The 24,359-nt window shown below is 36.3% G+C and overlaps 1 protein-coding gene across 5 annotated transcripts in view; it reads right to left on the minus strand.

Annotated features, from left to right (window-relative positions):
• NCOA1 (nuclear receptor coactivator 1) overlaps positions 1–24,359 on the minus strand; it is a 276,241-nt gene that overhangs the window by 34,517 nt on the left and 217,365 nt on the right. For all 5 annotated transcript variants that reach the window (XM_034952725.3, XM_055108162.2, XM_034952724.3 and 2 more), the window contains exons 13-15: positions 9,445–9,562; positions 7,678–7,846; positions 6,339–6,653 (exon numbers count right to left, since the gene is read on the minus strand). In XM_034952725.3, coding sequence (XP_034808616.1) covers positions 6,339–6,653; positions 7,678–7,846; positions 9,445–9,562 — 602 coding nt within the window. The remainder of the gene's footprint in view (positions 1–6,338; positions 6,654–7,677; positions 7,847–9,444; positions 9,563–24,359) is intronic.

The following is a 24,359-nucleotide window of genomic DNA, read 5'->3' on the forward strand; positions in this document are numbered from 1 at the left end:
TGCAACCTCCACCTCCTGGGTTCAAGCGATTCTCTTGCCTCAGCCTCCCAAGTGGCTGGGATTACAGGCATGTGCCACCACGCCTGGCTAATTTTATATTTTTAGTAGAGACAGGGTTTCTCCATGTTGGTCAGGCTGGTCTCAAACTCCCGACCTCAGGTGATCCACCTGCCTTGGCCTCCCAAAGTGCTGGGATTACAGGCATGAGCCACCGTGCCCAGCCTATGATACCATTTTCTAAAAGCAGCAGGTCTACCCATCTTTGCTGTTGTTCTTTTTCCCAAAATAGAATTTTAGAAGTCCTTTACTGATATTACGGATATATTTCTTGGGTCTTTGCTTATTTGAGGAGTAAGCGGGTATTACACCTAAAGGCTTGTAACTTCGTATTGCTTTTTAATCATCAGCTCCTTCCTTCCTTTTTGTTGCTCTTTTTAAAAGTCTCAACCAATACAGATACACTAGTTTCCTAGGATGTTTTTCATCTCTCTCCTCCCAACTGGGGATTTATTCATAACTGTGTAATTGAATTTAAAATGTTACAATCTTTTTACTCCTTTACACAAGGAGTAAAAAGTATATACCAGCCAGTGAGATATACTCATGGCCAATAAATGATATCTATTTATATATATATATATATATTTTCAACATCTGTTTTTAAACTGACCTTAAAATTCACTAAAAAGAAGGAAACTATAACGTATATCTGAGTACACCCGTTTTCTTTTCTCAAATCACTAGGCATGGTGCTAAATTCTTGCTATGAGATGCTTACAGTCTCCTGTATTTGGGAAGAGGGAAGGAGAGGATATGACCAATAACCGAACAGATGGGTATCAATCCAATGAGGTAAATATATTATGAATAGCAGATTACAAACTGGGTGTATTCTGGACACTAGTCCTTTGCCAGTCATATGGGGTTGGAAACATCTTCTTTGAGTCTTTGTCTTGCCTTTTAACCTTGCTTATGGTGTCTTTTGTCTTCTAGGTCGTAAATTTTAATGTAAACATTTACTTTTTCCTTTATGTCATTTTAAAGAGGCTACAGAGATATTTTCATATTCACATTTAGGTCACTAAAACACTTAGAGTTTATTTTTGTGTCTTGTATAAGATGAGGATCAAATTTAATTTTTTCCTCCTCATGAACAGCCAAATGTACCAGCATTTATGATGCATGCCATTCTTTCCCCATTGTCACCTCTGTCTCTTATTAAGTCTCTCAGTATGTCTGGGTGTGTTTCTGGGCTTTCTATTATGTAGAGCTATTATGCAGAACCATCTATTATGTAGAACTCTATTATGGTAGAACTATTTATCCTCATGCTAGTTCCACACTGTTTTAATTTTTTTTTTAGAGACAAGGTCTTGCTCTGCCACCCAGGCTGGAGTGAGTAGCACAATCATAGCTCACTGCAGCCTTGAACTCTGGCTCAAGCGATCCTCCCAACTTAGGCTCCTGAGTAGTTGGGACTACAGGTGCACATCACCACACCTGGCTTTTTGCTTTTTGTTTTTTTTTTTTTTTTGGTTGAGACAGAGTCTTGCTATGTTGCCCAGGCTAGTCTCAAACTCCTAACCTCAAGCAATCTTCCTGCCTACGCTTCTCAAAATGGGGGGATTATAGGTATAAGCCATCACATCCAGCCTGGTTTAATTTTTAAAGCTTTGTTTTAAATCTTGATATCGGTACAGCAAGTATACCCTCATTTTATTAATACTTCAAGATTGTATTGATGCTTCTAAAACAAATTTAGCATCTATTTGTCAAATTCCATGTTGAGATTTTACTGGAATTCCACTGAATTTACTGATTGAATTTGGAACAACTGTCATCTTTTTACAAGCGACAACCAATTAGGAGACATAATTTCTTTCATGAGTATTTTTTTTTGGATGTTCTTTTTGCCTTTCAATTATGACTTCCACATCTTCTAAGTTTTGAACAGTGTGAATTTCTTTTTTCTTCTTTTTTTTTTTTTTTGAGATGCAGTTTCGCTCTTGTCACCAAGGCTGGAGTGCAATGGCACAATCTTGGCTCACTGCAACCTCCACCTCCTGGGTTCAAGCGATTCTCCCGTCTCAGCCTCCTGAGTAGCTGGGAACACGCCACCACACCCAGTTAATTTTTGTATTTTTAGTAGAGACGGGGCTTCACCATGTTGGCCAGGCTGGTCTCGAACTCTTGACTTCAGGTGATCCGCCCACCTCGGCCTCCCAAAGTGCTGGGGTTACAGGCGTGAGCCACCGTGCCTGGCCTGAATGTATTTTTAATTAATTTTCTAGTAAAAAGAATTGCCACTAATTTTTGTTTCTTGTTCTTTTATCTAAAATCCTTGCTGAACTACTCTATTTGTTCTAAGTTCCCTATAGATTCTTTTGGATTTTCTGTTTTTTTGTTTGTTTGTTTGTTTTTTTGAGATGGAGTCTTGTTCTGTCACTCAGGGTGGAGTGCAGTGGCACAATCTTGGCTCATGGCAACCTCCACCTCCCAGTTTCAAGCAATTCTCCTGCCTCAGCCTCCCCAGTAACTGGGATTACAGGCATGCACCACCATGCCCAGCTAACTTTTGTATTTTTAGTAGAGACGAGGTTTCACCATGTTGCGCAGGGTGGTCTTGAACTCCTGAGCTCAGGCAACCCACCCGCCTCGGCCTCCCAAAGTGCTAGGATTATAGGCGTGAGCCACTGTGCCCGGCCAGATTCTTTTGGATTTTCTATATAAATAGTTGTATTATTTGCATAAAATTTTGTTTCTTTCTCATGTTTGCTTTTTTTGTATTTCAAAATGACTTAATTTTTAGTGCGCTAATGGTGTTCTTTTTTTTGTCTACACTGACATGAACTTAGTCACAGACACAAAAAATACAACCTGTCATTTAATAGGATTTAAGGCAGGAGAAAGGGGAGATATATTAATACTACCTCAGTTCACTATTTTATCCCAACTGTGAATTTAACTATATAACTTTAAATAATATATTTAAACCTCAATTTCTTGATTTAATCAGGCACTGTTATTGCCAACCCGCAGCCATTTACTCTCCCCTTCTTTCTTGAAGACAGAACAGATTTTGTTCAGCTGACCATCCCAAATCACACAACTCCAGGGGTAATCCAGGAGTATTCTCAGTCAGTCTTTGCGAACCATTGGTTAAGGGTGTACATGTGACTCAGTTCTGACTAGTCAGACATGTGAAGTATTTTTTCCCCCTTTTTACTTTTTTTTTTGTTCCTTTTTTTCTTTTTTTGGCGGGGGATGGGGTGGGAAGACCTTCTGGAAAAAGTTTCCTGGCTTTTGGAAAGAGGTACATAGGAAAGAAACAGTCCCTTTTCTTCTGCTAGTTACAGTTTTGTTTGCCTACGATATTTGTAATCATGGCATGCCAAGGATTGCAGAGCCAAAAGAGAAAGAACCTGGGTCCTTGATAACATCCCTGAATCTCTGAAGTAACCACACCTTGGTCTGCTTTCATTTTGGATTGTCAATTGGGTCAAAATATTTTCTTTATTGTTTTACTATGCTGAGTTGATCCTTTTTTCTTTCCTTGTGGCTGAAAGCATCTTAACTAAGACACTGACTGAGAACCTTGGCCAGACCTGCTCACAGAAAGCCCTTAAGTGGACACATGTAAAACTCCTAGTACTTGCAGTGCAAGTGAAGCTGAGCGACCTAGTGCTGAAACAGTAAGAACTTATGGCTTAAAAGAGAAGGAACAGGCCCCGATATGTGGCTCATTAGGTAGCACAGTTACTGTCTTAGTTTGCAGTAGAAGTTGTTTTTGCGTATAGACATACGTGGGGCTTATAACATAGTGAGCCCCAAATTCTGTGTTTCTTCAACTTGGTGGATACTTTACTCTGTTAGGCTACCATGCCATCTCTGGATAGGCATCCATGAGATTTAAGGGAAGCAAAGAGCAGCAACTTTCACTTATTTGCATCTTACTCTCATACCTTTGCAGGGCTTCTCTGCTTATCAGCTGTTTTAGGAGCAAATGGAAGCCAAAACAACTTTTTTTCCTGAATCAAGCATGAATCATCATTCCATTCATTCATGAACCTGACCTAGACCCTTGGTCTGGCCTTGCTCATTGACCCTTTAATATTAGGCAGTATTTACAGAACTTTACATTGTAAAATGAGAAACTAGCACACCTACACTTTCCTTTACTTTTTTGGTTTAGCCCTTAATCACATACTGCTTGCAGCGTCACTTAACTTTTCAGGTATGTAGTCAAAATGGTTTTCAGGTCTTGTAGTCAAAAAGCCAAGCAGTTGCCTGTTTCTTTTATTCCTTGTATTCCTTATAGTACCTAGTGTAGTCCCCTTAAATATGTTCTGTGAAAAATTAAACACGGGGAAACTATTAAGCATTTCTTATTCTGGTGCCCTCTATCTAAAGATGAATGGAAAGCTACAAGAAGTAGTTTATCTTCAATTAATATCTCAGAACATTTATGATTCCTTCTCTTTCTCTTTTCCTCTCTCTTCCTTTAATTTTTCTTTGAATCCTTTATTCTACCCTAGCATTTAAAAAATTATTCCTTTTATTGTTATTCTATCATTTAAAAAATTTCCCTTAGTTCTCCTTTTCTCTTCTCTTTCATCATCTTCCTTTTTTTAAGCAGAATGGAAGCACATTTTATATTACATATTATGTTTATTGAATGCAACTTTATAGTAATAGCTAATATTTATCAACTGCTACAATATGCCAGGCATTATGCTACAAGCTTTACATGTTTTGTCTCATTTATTCCACACAACCACCAGTGAGGGAAAGGAGTTATTAGACTCTTTTTATAGATGAGGAATTAGAGGTTTTAAAAGGTAAATCATTTGATTAAGGCAACCCACTTAAGTTTGGAACTGGGACTTGAAACTAGAACTCTTAAAACCATTACATCATACTGCCTTTCCAGTATAATTTATCTCCTTCTTTCTCTTCCTTCCTGAATTAGTAAGTCTCCAGGGAACCTCTTTAAATACTTTTATAAAAATTCAAGGCAATATACAAATATGGTTTTAGAAACTACAAGATTCATAACAAGCAGCAACAATCTACAGCTCCGGTCCCCCTTCCCACAGCAGGCTTTTTTTTTTTTTTTTTTTTGAGACAGAGTCTTGCTCTGTCACCCAGGCTGGAGTGTAATGGCACGATCTCGGCTTGCTGCAACCTCCGCCTCCCGGGTTCAAGCGATTCTCCTGCCTCAACCTCCAGAGTAGCTGGGATTATAGGCACGTGCCACCATGCCCCCCCCTTTTTTTTTTTTTGTACTTTTAGTAGAAATGGGGTTTCATCATGTTGGCCACGCTGGTCTCGAACTCCTAACCTCAAGTGATCCACCCGCCTTGGTCTCCCAAAGTGCTGGGATTAGAGGTGTGAGCCACCACGCCTGGCCCACAGCAGACATTTTTAACTGTTTGCTCTTGTGGTCCTTAATGATTATCTCCATATCTGTTGCTTATACAATCTTAAATATTTATGCCACTACGCCTACTCATTTCCTGTCATGAGAGAGAAGATTTAACTCACTCACAACTCCCAGGTCCCTATTCTCCTTCATTCTCCTAATATAGTAACATCACTGGGCATCAATCTCTCCAACCTCAATCAATATAAATAAACTTTATTTTCTTTTCCAATAATCATAAACAGTATCTCTTGATGCTCTACTTTGTAAATTAAGCTGTTTCTCTTAATTTAATAATTGTATGATGTTCCCCTTAAATAGTTTGTATCTCAAAAAATAAAAATTAAATTGTTCTTTAAGTTATAGGTCTCTAAGTGCTTTACTAGGAGCCTAATTGAATGAATTGATTTAATTGAATGAAAGGTCTTTAACTGAATGAAAATGTCCCTTATCCCTTTCCTAGGAGAGGAGGGATGGCTCTTCAAGTCTTTCATGAAAGTTCTGGGAGTGGACTTGACACTTTTATTGTAGCAACTGGGCTGCCTTGCAGAGAGATTTGGTATATACCTTTAAAAAGTATCAACTGCTGGCAGGGTGCGGTGGCTCACGCCTGTAATCCCAGCACTTTGGGAGGCCGAGGTGGGCAAATCACAAGGTCAAGAGATTGAGACCATCCTGGCCAACATGGTGAAACCCTGTCTTTACTAAAAATATAAAAATTACCTGGGAGTGGTGGCACACACCTGTAATCCCAGCTACTCGGGAGTCTGAGGCAGGAGAATTGCTTGAACCTGGGAGGCGGCGGTTGCAGTGGGCTGAGATAGCACTACTGCACACTAGCCACACTAGCCTGGCGACAGAGCGAGACTTCGTCTCAAAAAAAAAAAAGTATCAACTGCTAAACAAGAGCACTTACCTGCTGTTGTCCCTGTAATCGCTGCTGTAGTTGAAGTCGAAGCTGGTTAGGTGCAGCCGGAGGTCTGTTTAGAGTTTGCCTGGGCTGCATGCCCATACCAGGTGAAAAAGCACCTCGGGGAGGTGTTACTTGAACAGGCATCGTCCCCAGTGAAGGTTTTTGCCTGACCATGCCTTGGAAAGGGCTAGGGAGATTGGCAGTAGGAGAAGGAGAAGAGTAAGGCTGGGAATAAAGGTTGGGTCTTTCTTCCATGATCAAAGGTGGCGTTGCTTGTTGTGGTGGAAATCTCTCTGATAATACATCTAATCCACCCCCCTGTTAGAAAAGAAGCCAGAATATTTTACAAATAAATTTCTGCCAATAAGTAACATGCTTCTGTATTTCTAGAAAGCACCATCATATATTCATTCTGAATTCATGCTCTCCAGAAGTTTACTACCTAAAGAAATCATTTATAAAAGCTGCTTTTGAAATGGAGTAACGGATTAGCTGAGATATTTAAAATCTCAGTAAAGAGATGGCAATATAGTTAAAATAAAGGCTCCAAATCAATGAAATAAAACTAAAAGGTTTGGGAAAAAACTTCATTGCAAAGCCTAAGAATCAATAAACTTTACATTTAATAGCTTACTATAGGAAGTAGATTCTTAAAGGAGGGATCAAGCAGGCATTTTTCTATCTCAGATATAAAATTCATGCTTTTATTTGAAAAAAAAATCCACAGCTCATGTAACAGAAAGCTGTAGCGTTATGGTTTCCAAATGTTTTCACTATTACCAACTGTAAGAAATATAAATTGTGAACTAATTGCACATGTGAGTGTGTGTGTGTGTGTGTGTGTGTTTGTATGCAGCTGAAAGGAGTTTCACAAAACATGACTTCTTTTTATGGGCTATGCATTCTCATACTTTGTATTCTACACTATTCTACTCCATTTAAAAATGCTGGTCAAGATGCACTAAAGTGATTTTATCACCCTATCGTGTAAAAAAGGCTAACCTGGAAGTTGCAATACCATGGAATATACTGGCAGAAGACAAGCGTGAATGAAGGATAAATTAAGCTCTAAAATGAGAAGTGATGCTATAAATCTGGATTCTATTCTGGCTGGAGCTTGTAAGATTCTGTTCCATAGTGAAAAGCTAAGACTTATTTCTAATTCTAATTACTGTAATACTTTTTCTTAAAAAAAAAACTCATATATTTTGATAAGTTTCACAAGAGGTAAATTATAAAACAGCTAAAGCATAGTGGGTACAATACTTTAAAATCTTGCTTAAAATAATTTTCTAGCTTCTTAGGGCTCCATCAGTTAAATAATGTTGACTTTAATAAATACCTGAACAAGTTTGTCAATTCCCAGAGCTCTGTCTAGTTCAGCTAGCTCAGTTTCATCTTTGCCACTAAGGAAGGATACCAGCTGTTCAAGAAGAGCCTTCTCATCATTTCTCCCTTCTACTGTTGTGGGTGGACAGAGAAGCTCATCTAATTGTGAGCTAATACACTGGCTGCAGGATTAAAAAACAAGAAAGTTTCAGACTGACATAGCAAATAATTTATTCAATCTTTATATACATATATAGATGCAAATTTGGTCTTAGAAAATTCACTGTTGAGATGCTTGGCAATTCTAATGCCATGGAATGTTCTATGTTTAATGTGCAGAAATTAAATGAGTATTTGGTATGTAGCTTGAATATAGTTTTCATTCTTTTGTCAGTCATTGAACTTTGTTCCCATATTCTTTATGTTCCAGAAATAGCCTGGAAAATTAACCAAACAGTTAAGAAAGGGGAAATAACTTTTAATAAAAGTAAAAACAAAATCAGCCAAAAACTGAGAAAAAATCATTTAGCCTATATTCAGATTTATTCTACTTATTCTATTTATTTACCTTTTATGAATGCCATTAATTGTTAATAACTGAACCACAATCAAAACAGTACATATTATATTAACTTTTAAAGATGATCAAATCATTTTGATTGTTAACATGACATGATTACCATTTACAAAAGAAATCAAACTGGAAAAATGAAATATGCTAGGTATTAAGCAACAAATTATTCACTGATTACATGTAGGAAATATACAGTCTAATCCAAATAGATACCAACTGATACATAAAACAGAAATATATACAAAATAATACTAATCCTAATAACACTAATAATACAATTATAAGCATTCTTCCTTTGAGAAGGTAAGTGGGAATACAGTTCATAGTTAAGGCGCTAAACCACAATCAACACTATCTAGTCTTCCTGTGGTTGGCAGGTATGAGACGCAGCCTGCGTTATGGAATATGGCTGCCTGTGGGGAGTAAGAAATTCAATTCTAATCAAGATGTGACACTGAGTAGATGTAAAAAGTATACTTTCCTTTCTTATAACTTCTTGCACCAAACGAAGAGAAATGCTGGACAAAATAATAATATAACTAAAAGTTCAAGAGCAATATAATTATTGTACTGAGGCCAATTCATCCATAGGTCCCAGATACATTATGGTAATCAATTAAAGTAATACATGAAATATAAAACAATAGCTACATATTATATCAATCTCTTGGTGATTACAACGTATACTAGCCTTGTGGTCATGCAGTCAATAAATCTGTTTAATTCAGTGTCTTTCCCTTGTCCCCGCCACCCTTTTTTTTTTTTTTTTTTTTGAGACAGAGTTTCACTCTTGTTGCCCAGGTTGGAGTGCAATGGCGCAATCTTGGCTCACTGCAACCTCCACCTCCTGGGTTCAAGCAATTCTCCTGCCTCAGCCTCCTGAGTAGCTGGGATTACAGCTGCGCACCACCACGCCTGGCAAATTTTTTGTATTTTTAGTAGAGATGGGGTTTCACCATGTTGGCCAGGCTGATCTCAAACTCCTGACCTCAGGTGATCCACCTGCCTCCGCCTCCCAAAGTGCTGGGATTACAGGCCAGAGCCACTGCACCCGGCCCACTTTTTTTTTTTTTTTTTTAGTAAGTATTTACATCTATTAATATCTCACAAAATACCATTGTAGACTGAAATCTAGTTTGGAAAAAATAGTTCTCTGTTTAGAAGTTGGTATCTGATACCTTATAAAATACAAAATGTATTACTTACTCTTCTGATTTACTCTGATTTATAGCTGTCACTGTATTATTTGTCCATGGAATCTGATCGCCTGTTCCTGGTTGTCCAAATTGGTTATCAATTGCTTCCAATTCCAGCTCAGGTAATCCTGATTGAAGAAGAAAAGGTAAGGAGTCATTATCTCAGTGGAGGATAAAATGATAGTATTTTCAAAAATAATATATTGGAGAGTGAGATTTCTCCTTTAAAATATTACTTCAATGATACAAAGGTCACTTATTCAGCAATTTAAACTATCTAGTGTGACCACATAATAAAAAAGTAAATGAGAAAGTGAAAAAAGATTTCTGAATCAAGGAAAATCTGATATTAAAGTTTGTACATAGGTTACTGTTATCCAGAATCACTCAGGACTTTGTCAGAAATTATTTATCTTAAAGATAAATTTAACAATTTTGGTTATCTGCTTTTCAGTCACATATCAGAATATGCTATAAGTAACACAGTGTCATCACCACAAAATAAGAGTGGTGAGCAAAAGATAAAATACATTCTATCAGAGGCAGGAACAGAAACTAGAATCTGAGGCCATGTAGCAAATGAACACAGCTCTACAGTTGCTAATCTTAGAATATAGCTGTACAATAACAGTATAAGAACTGAGACTTATAATGATGGCCCAAATGAAAAAAGAAGTTGAATTATGTTTTGTAATTGAAGAAAATAGTATACGCATTTTAGAACGTTTTTCTGTAACGCTTTTTTGGAAAGCTTTATGATCATCTCTGTACTATTTATACTAGAAAAAAATTTATAAATAACCTAAATTCCAGAAACTTAGGGACTGATTAATGAATTATGGCATAGATATTGACAATGTGCTGTTAAATGAAAAAAGAAAACATATTCCAAAACATTATTTTCAGGATGACTCTGTTTTTATAAACTATTTCATATATATTTATATAAAAAAATTCTGGGATCACACACACACACACACACACACACACACACACACTTTAGGTCCACTTTAGGTAGTGAGATTAAAGGCTGCTTTTCTTTCTATGATGGTTATTTGAAATTTCTAAAATGAATATATATTAACTGATCATTGTTATGGGCTGAACTGTACCCCCCTCCAAATTAATATGCTGAAGTCCTAACCCCTGGTATCTCAGAATGTGACTATATTTGGAGACAGGGCCTTTAAAAAGGTAACTAAGACAAAATGGGTCTTTACAGTGGGCCCTAATCCAATATGACTAGTGTCTTTCCAAGAAGACGAGTTCAGGAGAAAAAAAATACAGACAGAGGGATAACCTGACCCAGAGAGAAGAGGGCCATCTCCAAGCCAAGGAAAGAAGCCTCAGAAGAAACCAAAACTACTTTAGGCTTCCAGAATTGTGAGAAAATAAATTTCTGTTGTTTAAGCCACCTAGTCAGTGGTATTTTGTTATAGTAGCCCAAATAGAATCTTTTTTTAAAAACTAAAACAGCCTTGGAGTTTTAAGGGAAAGCTTATTGAGGTAGAATTTCTCATTCGAATGAATGAAGAATAAGTAGATTTAAGGATGCTTCCCAAAATGTACTTAATGCTAGTTACTGAACATTATTAACTACATAATACATGCAAGGCTCACTTCTAAGTGAATATATTCAATATTTAGTATAACTGAGAAATAAAAGTTACATAAACACATTTACTTTTAAATGTATATAATTACAGCTTTCGATTAACCTCATCTCTATCATGACAAATGATATAGAAATCAAATTCTGTAGGATTCTGAAAAACACAACAAAATAAAACAACAAAAAAAAAAGGAAAATAATCACTTTCTGTCATTATTTAAATCAGAAAGTTGGTCAAAGATTACCTAAAACTGTCCTATTGGCTCTGCCTACATGTTAATTCCTCAATCTTATTTCAAGAAATCTAATCTTAATTATTATAACCAAAATTAATTAATTTAAAAGTCTAAGAAAATTTACATGGCTGTCCACTGTCTACTAGCAATACTAAGTTTTGCAAGATAGTTTATTTGACTCAGTAATAGGACACAGTATCTAATTTTACTAGTCTTGAAAAAAATGTTAAGAAAATAAGTTGGATAAAATATTTTCAAAATAAGATTCATATGCTGAGTTTGGTGACTAAGCAAACAAAAACAAACAAAAAAATTCCCATACTAATAAAATTTTAAGTCAAAAAAAAGTTTTGTTTGGATAGACTGCATGCTTAAAAGAAGTTGGTTTTTATTCTGAAAGTCATTTCAACCTTTTGCGACTTTCTTTAGAAACTGCCTTCTGTAAAAAATGTGAAGGTATGCTTCACGTATTTCTTCTAGGAAATACACAGGCTCTCTCTCTTTGTCCAGAGAATAAATGAAATATTTTTGGTCATTTCTGTGACACAAACATGAGTAAGTATACATGTGATACAGGACAATACAGTCATTTCTGTTGGAAACAGGCAGCTGAAGTAGGGGCAGAAAACAAGCCCTAGGGATCCCCTGATCAAGCTATTAACATTCGTTATCATCTTTGCAAAGGGCTCAACATCATACTTCCTCCATTTAAAATATAGCTAAAAGGGACACTGAACCCAGCAAACAAAACAAAACAAAACAAAACAAAAAACAAACAAAAAAACCCCCCTTATATTAAGAAATAATTTAAAAATTTCTGTCACTTCCAAGATTAGGATATAGAAAAAAATTTCTGTACACCAAGTAGAAAGCATTTTCTTAACCATGAGGGTGGCTTTTGCACATTCTACTCTTCTAACAGTTGATTTAGTATCTACTGATTTTGATATTCACAGTTAATTTTCTTCAGCTGTTGTTAAGAAGTTTCTGGTTTAGTTTTGTGTTACATTTGGCAGTAACTGCACAGCAGTTACAGTGTTTTATTTTTTTCAAAACATGATGTAGACAAAGAACTCATTTTTCTAACATATAAAAAATTCTATAAATCAATAGGATAAAAACCCAGTAAGACAATAGGTAGAGAATATGAACATAAATGAATATTATAAAATCATTAAAATATGATCTAATTCACAATAAAAGAAATATAGATTAAAATGACATTGAGATATCTAAAAAAATAAAACCATCAGATGGGCAAAAATGAGAAAGTACATAATTCAATGTATTGGCAAGGATATGCAGAAATGGAAACATTATCAGTTAGGGTGTAAGCTGAAACAACTGCTGGAAAGGACTATTTGGCAATATCTATCTTTTGACCCAGCAATTCTATTCAGAACTTGTATCTCAGATATACCCGTCACATGTGGTAAATTATCTCTACATAAGATTATTCATTACAGCTTTGTAATAGCAAAAGATGCCTATCAGGCTACTGGTTAAGTAAATTCTGGTACAACTGTAAGAAGCTGTACAGCTATAAAAAAAGAATAAAGATGCTCTTTATGCACTGATACAGAATGACATCCATAGAACATTAAGTGAAAAAGTGACTAAGATACTGAACAGCTAATGTGTATAGTATGACACTATTTGTATTTTAAAAAGGGAAGTCTATGTACGTAATTTTTGAAGGTACAGAAAAAACGATACTGCTAGGAAAGATATTTTTCACTATATATTTTAAAAACTTTTTTGAATGTTGAACCGTGAATATCTTAATCACTAAAAATAAATAAACAAATATACAAAAACCATGAAATGTAACTTCAAAGGATTTTTTTTTTTTTTTTTGGAGACAGGGTCTCACTGTCGCCCAGGCTGGAGTGTAGTGGCATGATCTCGGCTCACTGCAACCTCCACCTCCTTGGGTTCAAGTGATCCTCCTGTCTCAGCTCCCCAAGTAGCTGGGACTACAGGTGCATACCACCATGCCTGGCTAATTTTTGTATTTTTTGCCCATGTTGCCCATTTTTCACCATGTTGCCAGGCTGAAAAATGGATCTTTTTAGGTACTGAAAATGTTGCATACGAAAATAGTGATTTTTATAGTTATACAGTATTTTTGATGTACTGTGAATTAATAAGATTAAAAAAAATTATCCCAGAATGTTTATGTTCACAGAACACAAAAACAACTGCCTCACACGGTCATTCACTTATTCCAGTGATGTCAATGCTTAAATATTTTTGGAATTCTTCAGGAACTATCTCAACCAGTCCACATGTCCTTCAAGAAAATAAGTTTCCTCATAGGTACACTTATTTTTAGTTTTTGATTTAAAAAAAACAGCATCATTCTTTTTAGATCAACGTATTTGGTTCCACATGACTGGAAATTTTCAAAAGTGAAATCTACCCTCAAACAATAGGGATTTGAAGATAGTCAAAAGGACACAGCAAAGGTTTTGAAGGTACTGACAAACAGGCATGCTGTACACATTCTGATCGACAATACCCTCATAAAAGCTATCTCCATTGAAAAAGCAGTATTTACCTGGATGTGCTCTGGTAGAACATTTCTAACAAAATTACTTAAATCACTTGGCCACACTGCTTGGTTGTGTGTGTGTGCATACACACAACATGTTTTGAAACCAGGTGGATTGAGATTTAAATCCTGGTTTATTCTACAAATACTACTTTGGGGAAGTTTTTGTCTGTGTGTGTTTATGTGTCTCCCTTTTCTCTGGACCTTTGTTTTCTCATTTGTAAATGAACCCAAGGAGACTTGTGGTTCAATGTGGCAGATTTATCACTTATATTTTATTTTCTCTTCAAAAACACCACTGAAATAACTCAAGAAAGAAAAAAGGGGAACACAAATCTACAGCCGAAGGAAAGGCAGAAGAAATTTTCATGGCAGCAGACTAAAACAACGAAGAATTTCTGAAAGACAAAACACAAATGGAAACAAACTGATTGTGAAACTTCAACTAAACTAAAACACTTGCAACAGAAGAAAGAGATTTTCCAAAGAGAGGAATTTTCCCAGAACACCAGAACAACTCCAGGCTCAGTGGTCATTTGAGCAAATAAAGGAACAGGCCATGGGCAATTGCTGGATAATTATGGATGGCTGAACAGCTGCTGCCAGGCCATTGCTCTGAGTGCAGCTGACTCTGGCACCTGTCCATGGGATTACAATTGTGAGCATATGACTCAAAATGGGAGTTCTGCCCAGGGAATCTCCCAAAGGGGGTGCTAGGGCTGCCACAAGGGGTTTCCCCACCTCCAAGGCCTATTCCTCACAACAACTGAGAAGTAGGGCTTCTATAATCAGAGTCTACATTCACTGCCAGGGGAAAAGGGCTTCTCACTTTAGCTAAAGAAATACACTAGCTACCAGTATTTTAAAATTCTAGATCTTTTTCAATATATATGGAGAGACAGTCAAAATTTACCAAACATTCAAGAAAAGTCAACAGGAGGAAGAAAGCAACTTTAATGAAGAAAGTAATGTTGAAGAAAAAAGAGTTAGTATACAAAATGAGTGAACCCCAAATTACAATAAATATCATCATACAGATTAAAAAGTCTATTGCATCCATAAAAAGTAATAGACTCCTAAGAAGAAGAATGTTTAGAAATCTTAAAATTATAGCTATGATGAAATGATCTCAATAGATGGACTGAAGGGCAGGATGGACATAGCTGAAGATTTAGTTTTGATCTGGAAAGTTGAGCTCAGAGATTCTCTCAGAATACAGTGCAAAATGGCAAGGAAAAGAAAAGTATAAGAGAAAAAGATAAGTGTCATGGGGGATAGAGCCATTACTTCTAACTGTGTATCTCAGGTGGTGAAGGAGGATGATAATTAAAGTATCCTATGCAAGATATTTGTACGTGACACAGTTCAGCTAAGATTGAAGACTAAAGTAAGGAAAGGTGCTTGATTTTCCTGGGCGGGCACAAACTTAAGATGTGGGCCAATCAATAATAGACTCTGGTTCTAGTAGACAGTAGTGATGGACAATTTAGAGGTAAGAGTGGGGCAGAGAATTAGAAGTGATTCTTTTCTTCTTCTCTTTATACGCTATCATATTTTTGTTCCCATCTTTTTTCTTTCTTTTTCCTTCTGCAATCCTTAATTCTTTTTTCCTTTTTCACACCCAACTTGTTTCCTTAGCCTTATGGTCTCTGAATTCTTTTTTCTTTCCTGTCTATATCTACACATTGTAGACTGGTTGTCTGCATCTACTGACCTCCCCCATATCTACCTTGGTATCTTCCCCTCTATGCTCTTGGCCTTTGCGAACATATTAGCACGAGGTGAAACAGATTCTGGCCTATTTACATACTTTCACATATGGAGCTGTACTCCGGAGGGGAAGCCTCAAGGGAGAAAAAAGCTATTTGCCTCAATACAGACTATGACAGAAAACACCCCACTTTCACAACTTGCAAAGCTAGCAGATACTATTTCTATTAACTCTAGTTTTTATCAAGTTAACACACACACATAATTTTATAAGTCAGAACCAAGAGGCCCGTAATAAATAAAGCAGTTTCTTGCCTCACCCCTTCCAGTCACTTAGTTACCTCCTTCTCAATAGAGGCAACCATCTGCAACTCTGAAAACTGTTTTCTTTGGCATTGCCTATTTATTTCTAAATATGCATATATTGCTATTTCTTGATGTCTCCATTTTAGATTTACTGACTTCCCCTCATTATAGATGAGGTCTTAGTTCTTCCACATGTACCTCTCTTACTACTTACTTACTTACTACCATCCTGGTTCCCAATTCCCTAACAGAGATCATAGTTTTTTATAAAATCAAAAGCTAATATTTTGATTATGATTATGCAAATATTGCTCACTGCTAAGTCAAATTGTGCACTTTGTTTGAACCTCCTCTCTTGTGCCATACTTTTTCTGCAGTTAATAATTTTCTTATGTTTTCATTTGTCAGCGGTTCTAGAATTTATCAGATGTTTCAACATTCTGACATAAATCTATCAATAATATTTTCTATAAACTCAAGGAGATCAATTCATTTCTTCTCTGGAGGCCTCCTTTCTAGAGGATTCGCCAGGCCCCCGGTTCAATATGCACTGGTTGTTCCCTAATCTTGTGGATCAGCTGTCATTCCTGGGCTTCCTTTTCAGATCCTTTGCTTCCTCCGTCTCTTTTGGTTTTGTCTCTTTTGGTTTTCCCCTGTTTAAGGACATCTTCCAGGACCTTTGCTAGAAAAGGTGAATATATCAAGCAGATAAAATCTGAGGTATTTTATATCTGAAAATGCTTTATTCTATCTTTACAACTACAAGAAATGTGATAGTTATTGGCTGGAAATCATTCTACTCTCAGATATTTCTAAACTAAACTTCATTGATGTATAATTTACATACAATAAAATGCACCCATTTTAAGTTCAACAAATTTTGTACAGTTCAACAAATTTTGAGAAAGGTATAAACCCAGGACTTTCCACTCAAATCAAGAAAACAGAATATTTCTATCACCTCTAAAATTTCCTTCATGTTCCTTGGCTATCAATCTTCCTAACTCAGGCAAACAATGATCAGACTTCTATTACTACAGATTAGTTTTGCCTGTTTGAGAGCTTAAAAAAAATCTGAATATATATGGCTTTTTTCACTTAGCATGTTTCCAAGAGTAATTCATCCTATGTAATAGTATTATAGTTCCTTCCTTTTCATTGCTGAGCAGTGTTTCATTTTATGAATACACCATTTACTTGTTGACAGACATTTAGTTTGTTCCGGTTTGGGGTTTTTTTTTTTTTTTTTTTTGGGACAGAGTCTCACTTTGTAGTACAGGCTGGAAGGCAATGGTGCGATCTCGGCTAACTGCAACCTCCACCTCCCAGGTTCAAGTGATTTTCGTGCCTCAGCCTCCCTAGAAGCTGTGATTACAGGCGCCCGCCACCACGCCTGGCTTTTTTTTTTTTTTTGAGACGGAGTCTCGTTCTGTCGCCCAGGCTGGAGTGCAGTGGCGTGATCTCGGCTCACTGCCAGCTCCGCCTCCCGGGTTCAGGCCATTCTCCTGCCTCAGCCTCCCGAGTAGCCGCCCGGCTGATTTTTTTTTTTTTTGTATTTTTAGTAGAGATGGGGTTTCACCATGTTAGCCTAGTTTTGTATTTTTTTTTAGTAGAGATGGAGTTTCACCATGTTGGCCAGACTGGTCTTGAACTCCTGACCTCAAGTGATCTGCCTGCCTCAGCCTCCCAAAATGTTGGGATTACAGGTGTGAGCCACCGCGCCCGCCCAGTTTGGGGCTATTTTGAATAAAACTGTATGGATATTTGTAGTCAAGTATCTTTATGGACGTGGACTTTCATTTCTCTTGGTTAAATACCTAAAAGTTGAACTGTTGGGTTACATGGTAAATGTATGATTAACTTTATGAGAAATTGCTGAACAATGTTCCAAATTTGCTATACCACTTTACATGCCATTAGCAATGTAAAAGTTCAAATTGTTCCACACCCTTGCCATCACTTGCCATCACTTGGTATGGTCAGTTTTTAAAATTTTGGGCATTCTAATGGGTATGCAGTGGTATTGCACTGTAGTTTTAATTTGCATTTCCTTGATGATTAAAGATGTTAAGTATCTTGGCCGGGAGCAGTGGGTCACACCTGTAATCCTGGCACTTTGGGAAGCCAAGGCGGGTGGATCACTTGAGGCCAGAAGTTCTAGACCAGCCTGGCCAAAATGGAGAAACCCCATCTCTACTGAAAATACAAAAAAAATTATCCAGGCATAGTGGTGCACACCTGTAATCCCAGCTACTTGGAAGGCTGAGGCACGAGAATTGCTTGAACTTGAGAGGCAGAGGTTGTAGCGAGCGGCAATCATGCCATTGCACTCCAGCCTAGGCAACAGAGAGACTCAAAAAAAAAAAAAGATATTAACTAGCTTTTCACATGCTGATTTGCCATTTTCATATCTTCCTTTGTGAAATATCTTTTAAAATCCTTTGCCCAGTGTTTAGATTGGACAGTTTTTCCTACTATTGCATTAGTGCGGTACATTTGTTAGAACTGATAAGCCAATATTGACACATTAGTATTAACTAAAGTCCACAGTTTACATTAGAGTTCACTCTTTGTGTTGTACATTCTGTGGATTTTGATATTTTGACCAATACAGAATGACAGGATAGATACATGTCATTGCATACACATGATTTATATATATATGTGTATATGTCTATGTACATTTATTTATACATGATATGAACACAGGGGATTTTTAGGTATGATTCTTATCACATAAAATCCCCTGTGTTCTCCTTATTCATCCTTGCCTTTGGCAACCACTGACAACAAACCCCTGGCAACTCCTGATCTTTTGACTGTCTCCACAGCTTTGCCTTTTCCAGAATATGGCTGGAATTATACAGGATGTGTAGCCTTTTCAGATTGGCTTCTTCTCAGCAATGTCTTTTCATGGCTTGATCGCTTCCAAGTTTTGGCAATTATGGATAAAGCTGCCATAAACATTCATGTGCAGGTTTTTGTGTGAACATAAGTTTTCAACTCATTTGGGTAAATATCAAGGAGTGTGATTGCTGGATCATATGGTAAGAGTATGTTTAGTTTTGTAAGAAACTGCCAAAATGTCTTCCAAAGTGGCTGTACCATTTTGTATTCTCACCAGCAACGAGAGTTCCTGTTGCTCTACATCCTCGCCAGCATATTGTTGTTTTAATTTGCAATTTTCTAATGACATATGAGTTGGGCATCATTTCATATGCTTATTTACCATCTGTATATCTTCTTTGGTGAGGTGTCTGTTCAGATCTTTTGCCCATTTTTAAATTGAGTTGCTTGTTTTCTCATTGTTTCATTTTAAGAGTTCTTTGTTTATTTTGGGTATCACTCCTTTATATCAGATATGTGTTTTACAATATGAGTTAGGAAATATTTTCTTTGCTTCTATTTTTTGGAAGAGATTAGAGAGAATATAATTTCTTCCTTAAATGTTTGGTAGAATTACAAGTGAACCCATCTGGGTTTAGCCTAGTGATTTCTGTTTTGAAAGGTTATTGATTATTGATTCATTTCCTTTCAAGTGGTGGTCTTTAAAGAGCAGAAGATTTAACATTTAACGAAGTCTAATGTATCAATCTTTTTCTTTCATGATTAGCACTTTTTGTGTCCTATCAAAAATGTGTCTATCACAATGACTTTTTTTTTTGTTGAAAAGCTTTATAGTTTTAACTTTTATATTTAAACCTATGATCAACTCAAAATAAGTTCATTTTTTTGTGTATGGGATGAGGAGAGAGGTTGAGGTTCATTTTTTTCTACATAGATGTTCAGTTGTTATATCACCATGTATTGAAATGACTATTCTTTGTTTAATTACCTTGGTGTCTTTGTTGAATGTCAATTCGCCATATAAATGTGGGTCTGTTTCTGGACTCTCCATTATTTTGCATTGATCTATATGTCTATTTTTATTCCAAAACCACACCATCTTGATGACTGGTGCTTTATAGAAGTATTAAAATCAAGCAGTATAAATACTCCCAAGTTTTCTTTTTTTTTTTTTAAGTGGTTTTTGTTATTTCAGGACCTTTGCATTCTCATATACACTTTAGAAAAAGCTTGTCAAATTTTACTAAAATGCCTGCTCAGATTTTTTTTTTTTTTTTTTTTTTTGAGACGGAGTCTCACTCTGTCACCCAGGCTGGAGTGCAGTGGCGCAATCTCGGCTCACTGCAATCTCCGCCTCCTGGGTTCACACCATTCTCCTGCCTCAGCCTCCCGAGTAGCTGGGACTACAGGCACCTGCCACCACGCCCGGCTAATTTTTTGTATTTTTTTAGTAGAGATGGGGTTTCACCATGTTAACCAGGATGGTCTCGATCTCCTGACCTTGTGATCCGCCTGCCTCGGCCTCCCAAAGTGCTGGGATTACAGGCGTGAGCCACTGCACCCGGCCGCCTGCTGGGATTGTTATTGGGATTACATTAAATTTACATGGGTTGATTTTGGAATAATTGATATCTTGACAAAATTGTGTCTTACAATCCATGAAAATGGTATCCCTCTCCATTTATTTGGCCCCCTCTAATTTCTCTCAGCAAAGTAGTTTTCAGTGTAGAGTAATGCACATGTTATTCCATCTAAAATTTATGTCTTAATATTTTATGTATTTTGTAAATTGCTTTTTCTATATCATTATCCAATTGTATGTAACTGATATACAGAAATACAATTGATTTTTTAAAATACTGAGTACACATATTGTGACTTTGCTAAGTTCATTTAGTTCAAGTAGCTTTTCCTCTCACTTCTTTAGGATTTTCTACATGCAGGACACTTATAGAATATTTTTCTGTTAACAAAATGCATTTTTAACTTTAGCCTCTAGCCTCAAATATTATACTATTTTGTAGAAAAGAGTATTGTCTCATTTATTCTACCTCATTTTTGGTACTATTACTGTCATACATTTTTCTTCTACATATTACATATATAATCACTGTTATTATTTTTGCTTTAAACAGTTATTTTTCATTTAAAGAAACTAACAAATGAGAAAAAAGAATTTTCCACTTATTCATACCTTTACTTATCTGGCTCTCTTATTATTTTCTGTAGGTTAGAGTTTCCATCTGGATTCATTTTATTTTAGCTTGAACAATAGTGTAATCTGCTGGTGACAAATTTTCTCAGGGTGGTTTGTTTGAAAACATCTTTATTTCACCTGCATTTCTGAATGACACTGGATACAGAAAGTTAGTTGTTTTCTTATCTTTGTTCATCTTATATCATTTTCTATCTTTTTTCATCTCTGTGTCATTTTGAATGATACTAAGTATAGAAAGTTTTTTCTTGTTTATCTGACATAATGTGTCACTTTTCTTTGATTGGTTTTAAGATTTTTGTTTCAGCAATTTGATTATGACATGGCTTATAGTAGTTTTCTTTGTGTTTATTTTGCTTGGGATTCATTAAACTCTTGGATTTGTAGGTTTATAAATTTCCACAAATTTGTAAATATTTTGGCTGTTTTTTCAAAAATTTCACCTCCTCCCCCTTCTTCCATAATTATGTATTATTTATATATTATGTGTATACTAGACTGCTTTGTATTGTTCCACAGGTGACTGAGGTCTTCAATACTATTGTGGTATTCTTTTTCTCCTCTAATTTGAGTAGTTTCTAATACTATGTCATCTTTATTGCTCTTTTTTTCCTGCAGTGTCTAATCTGCTGGTAGGCTCCTCCAACAAATTTTTCATTTTAAATACTGTATTTTTCAGCTCTACCAGCTCTATTTGGCTCTTTTTTTTTGTAGTTTATATCTCTTCCCTCATTATGTTCATGTTGTCCTTTAAGTTCTTCAACATATTTAGAATAGCTATTTTCAAGTCTTTTTCTATTACTTCTATCATCTCTGTCATTTCTGGATCTATTAACTGACTTTGTTTGGGTATGGGTCACAGTTTCTTGCTACATCATGTGTCTTAATTTTTTTTATTATATGTTGGAAATTATGAATATAATGCTGTTGAATGTCTGAATTTTGGTGTCTTCTTTAAAAACTATTGAATAGTGTTCTTTCAGACAGTTAATTTACTTATACATAAGCTTGATCCTTTTGAGGTTTGTTTTTAAGATGTCAAAGCAGGTCTAGGGTAAATCCACTCTTAAAGTGAGGCCATTTTCCACTAAATGTCCCAGATGTTCAAGAAGGTCTACCGACTCTGATTGGTCAGGACTTGATTATCTTCCAATCTTGTGTGAGTTCTGGTAGTTGTTCAGCTCACTCCTTCCTGATAGTTGTTCTTCCTTCACAAACTGTTCTTTGCCCCACCTGATGGAGTATCGTTGAATACATGCACAGTGTAGTATTCAGCCAAGGATTTAAAAGAACCCTGATTCAGATTTTTGTTGCTATTTTCTACATATCCTTCTCTTCTCGGGTACTTTGTTCAGCAAGTTCTAGCTGCCCCACTGTCACTGAACTCCTATCACTATTTTCTGAGTTTAGTAAAATATCCGTGCTTATTTTGGGTTCCTCCTACCTGTACTTGGTTTGGTAAACATCTCCAAGAAAAAAGCTGAGATGATTGTAGAGCTCACCTGACTTGCTTCCTTCTCAGAGAGATCACAGTCTCACACTGCCTATTATCTATTGGCTTACAAGAATTGTTTACTGTATTTGCTCTTTTCCCGTTATTTACAGTGGGAGGACTAGACCAGTGCCAATTATTGCTGTCATAGTTGAAAGTAGAAGTCTTCTTTCTCAAATCACAAATGTCTTCTAGTTCCAATATTACCTTTGAAAATTCCTGATTCACTGTATGGAATTAACTTCTCTCTGAAAGGTTTTAGAATCTTTTCTTTATCTCTCATGTTCCAGAATGATACGATGACAAGCTTTGGTACAAGTACTTTTTTTTTCCATTTGTGTTGGGTACTTGCTGAAACACTGTAATCTGGGGAATCAAGTCCTTTAGTTAGTTGCAGAAAATTCTCTTATATTTTTTGATGTTTCCCACCCTTGTTTGTGTAATTCTTTTATTTTTTTAAATTAAATTAAATTTTTAAAATTAATTAATTAATTAATTATTTTTGAGATAGAGTTTTGCTCTTGTCGCCCAGGCTGGAGTGCAATGGCACGATCTCAGCTGACTGCAACCTCTGCCTCCTGGGTTCAGGTGATTCTCCTGCCTCAGCCTCCCAAGTAGCTGGGATTACAGGTGCCTGCCACCATGCCCAGCTAATTTTTGTATATTTTTGGTAGAGACAGGGTTTCACCATGTTGATCAAACTGGTCTTGAACTCCTGACCTCAGGTGATCCGCTTGCCTCAGCCTCCCAAAGTGCACGATTACAGGCGTGAGCCACCGCACCTGGCCTGTTTGTGTAATTCTTAATCATTATTGGCCCTCTGAGGTGGACCTTGTAATTTCCTTAACTTTTTCTTCCCTACTTCCCATTTGTCTTTCTGGGAGCATCTTTTTGTTCTTTCTAGAAGCTTTTCTCAGCTGTATCATCTTACATTTCCCTCATTAAAAAAAAAAGTTGGATACCTAATTTCCAAGAGTTTTTTCTGTTCTTTGTCCCTTTTTTTCCCTTTCCATATTTTCAGGGGTAATACTTTTTTATCTTTCTAAAATTTCTAGTAGTTTTTTTCTTTTTTGGTTTATGCATTCATTATATATTTCCACTGCATACTTTTTCTGTTTATTTCTTTTTCTCCCTTTCAAGTTGCAGAGTTTCCTCCAAGTACTGATGATTCTTGACTGTGTCTGTTCAGTCAGTGTTCTTAAACATGGACTGGGAGGGCTGAGTGCCAGGCTTGTCTCTTCTGGGAGCCTTCATTGTTGGATGATGAGATAGTAGAATGGCTTTTGTACTTATATACTCACATCCAGACATCTTTCCGCCCATTCAATGTCCCCTGAGAAAATTCTTCCAGTCTCCCATATTGGATGGGGAAGGAGATAAAGACCTCCAAACCAATCAATATGCAGACTTTCATTTTATCTCTTTTCAGCCTTGCATCTTACTGTTTCCTCAATTGTGACTGACATTCCAGTCTAGAACCTCACTGCTTCAATTAGAAGAAACTTTCAAAATCATTTAATCTAATTCTTATATTGCAGATAAAGAGAATAAGGTTCAAAAAATGCACTTCCTTGAGGTAAGACTGTTAATGACTGGAGAATGTGAGATTTGAATCTAGGCTTCTGACTCTTCCTCTAATACTCTGGTCAGCTAAAATACTGCCTCCAAAAATGTCACAGATGGATTCAAGATTATTCTTTGCAGCTGTCTGAAATCCTGGCAAACTATCAGTAATTGGGTCATGACAGTTAAAAGTTCCAGTTGGACTGAAATAACTGAAGTCCCACATATGATACCATCAGAAAAGGGATAGAACTAAGGTTGAAAATCCAGACTAATTTTGAAAGTGGGCTGATTAGTTTCCTTTAGTTTCAAGGTCATACAATGGAATTCTTACCACTGGTTTTTTCAACATCAAAATGTGATGGGCAAAAAAATCTGACAGCCTTATCT

Source organism: Pan paniscus, chromosome 12 (assembly GCF_029289425.2).
Source record: "Pan paniscus chromosome 12, NHGRI_mPanPan1-v2.0_pri, whole genome shotgun sequence".
Lineage (NCBI taxonomy): Eukaryota > Metazoa > Chordata > Mammalia > Primates > Hominidae > Pan > Pan paniscus.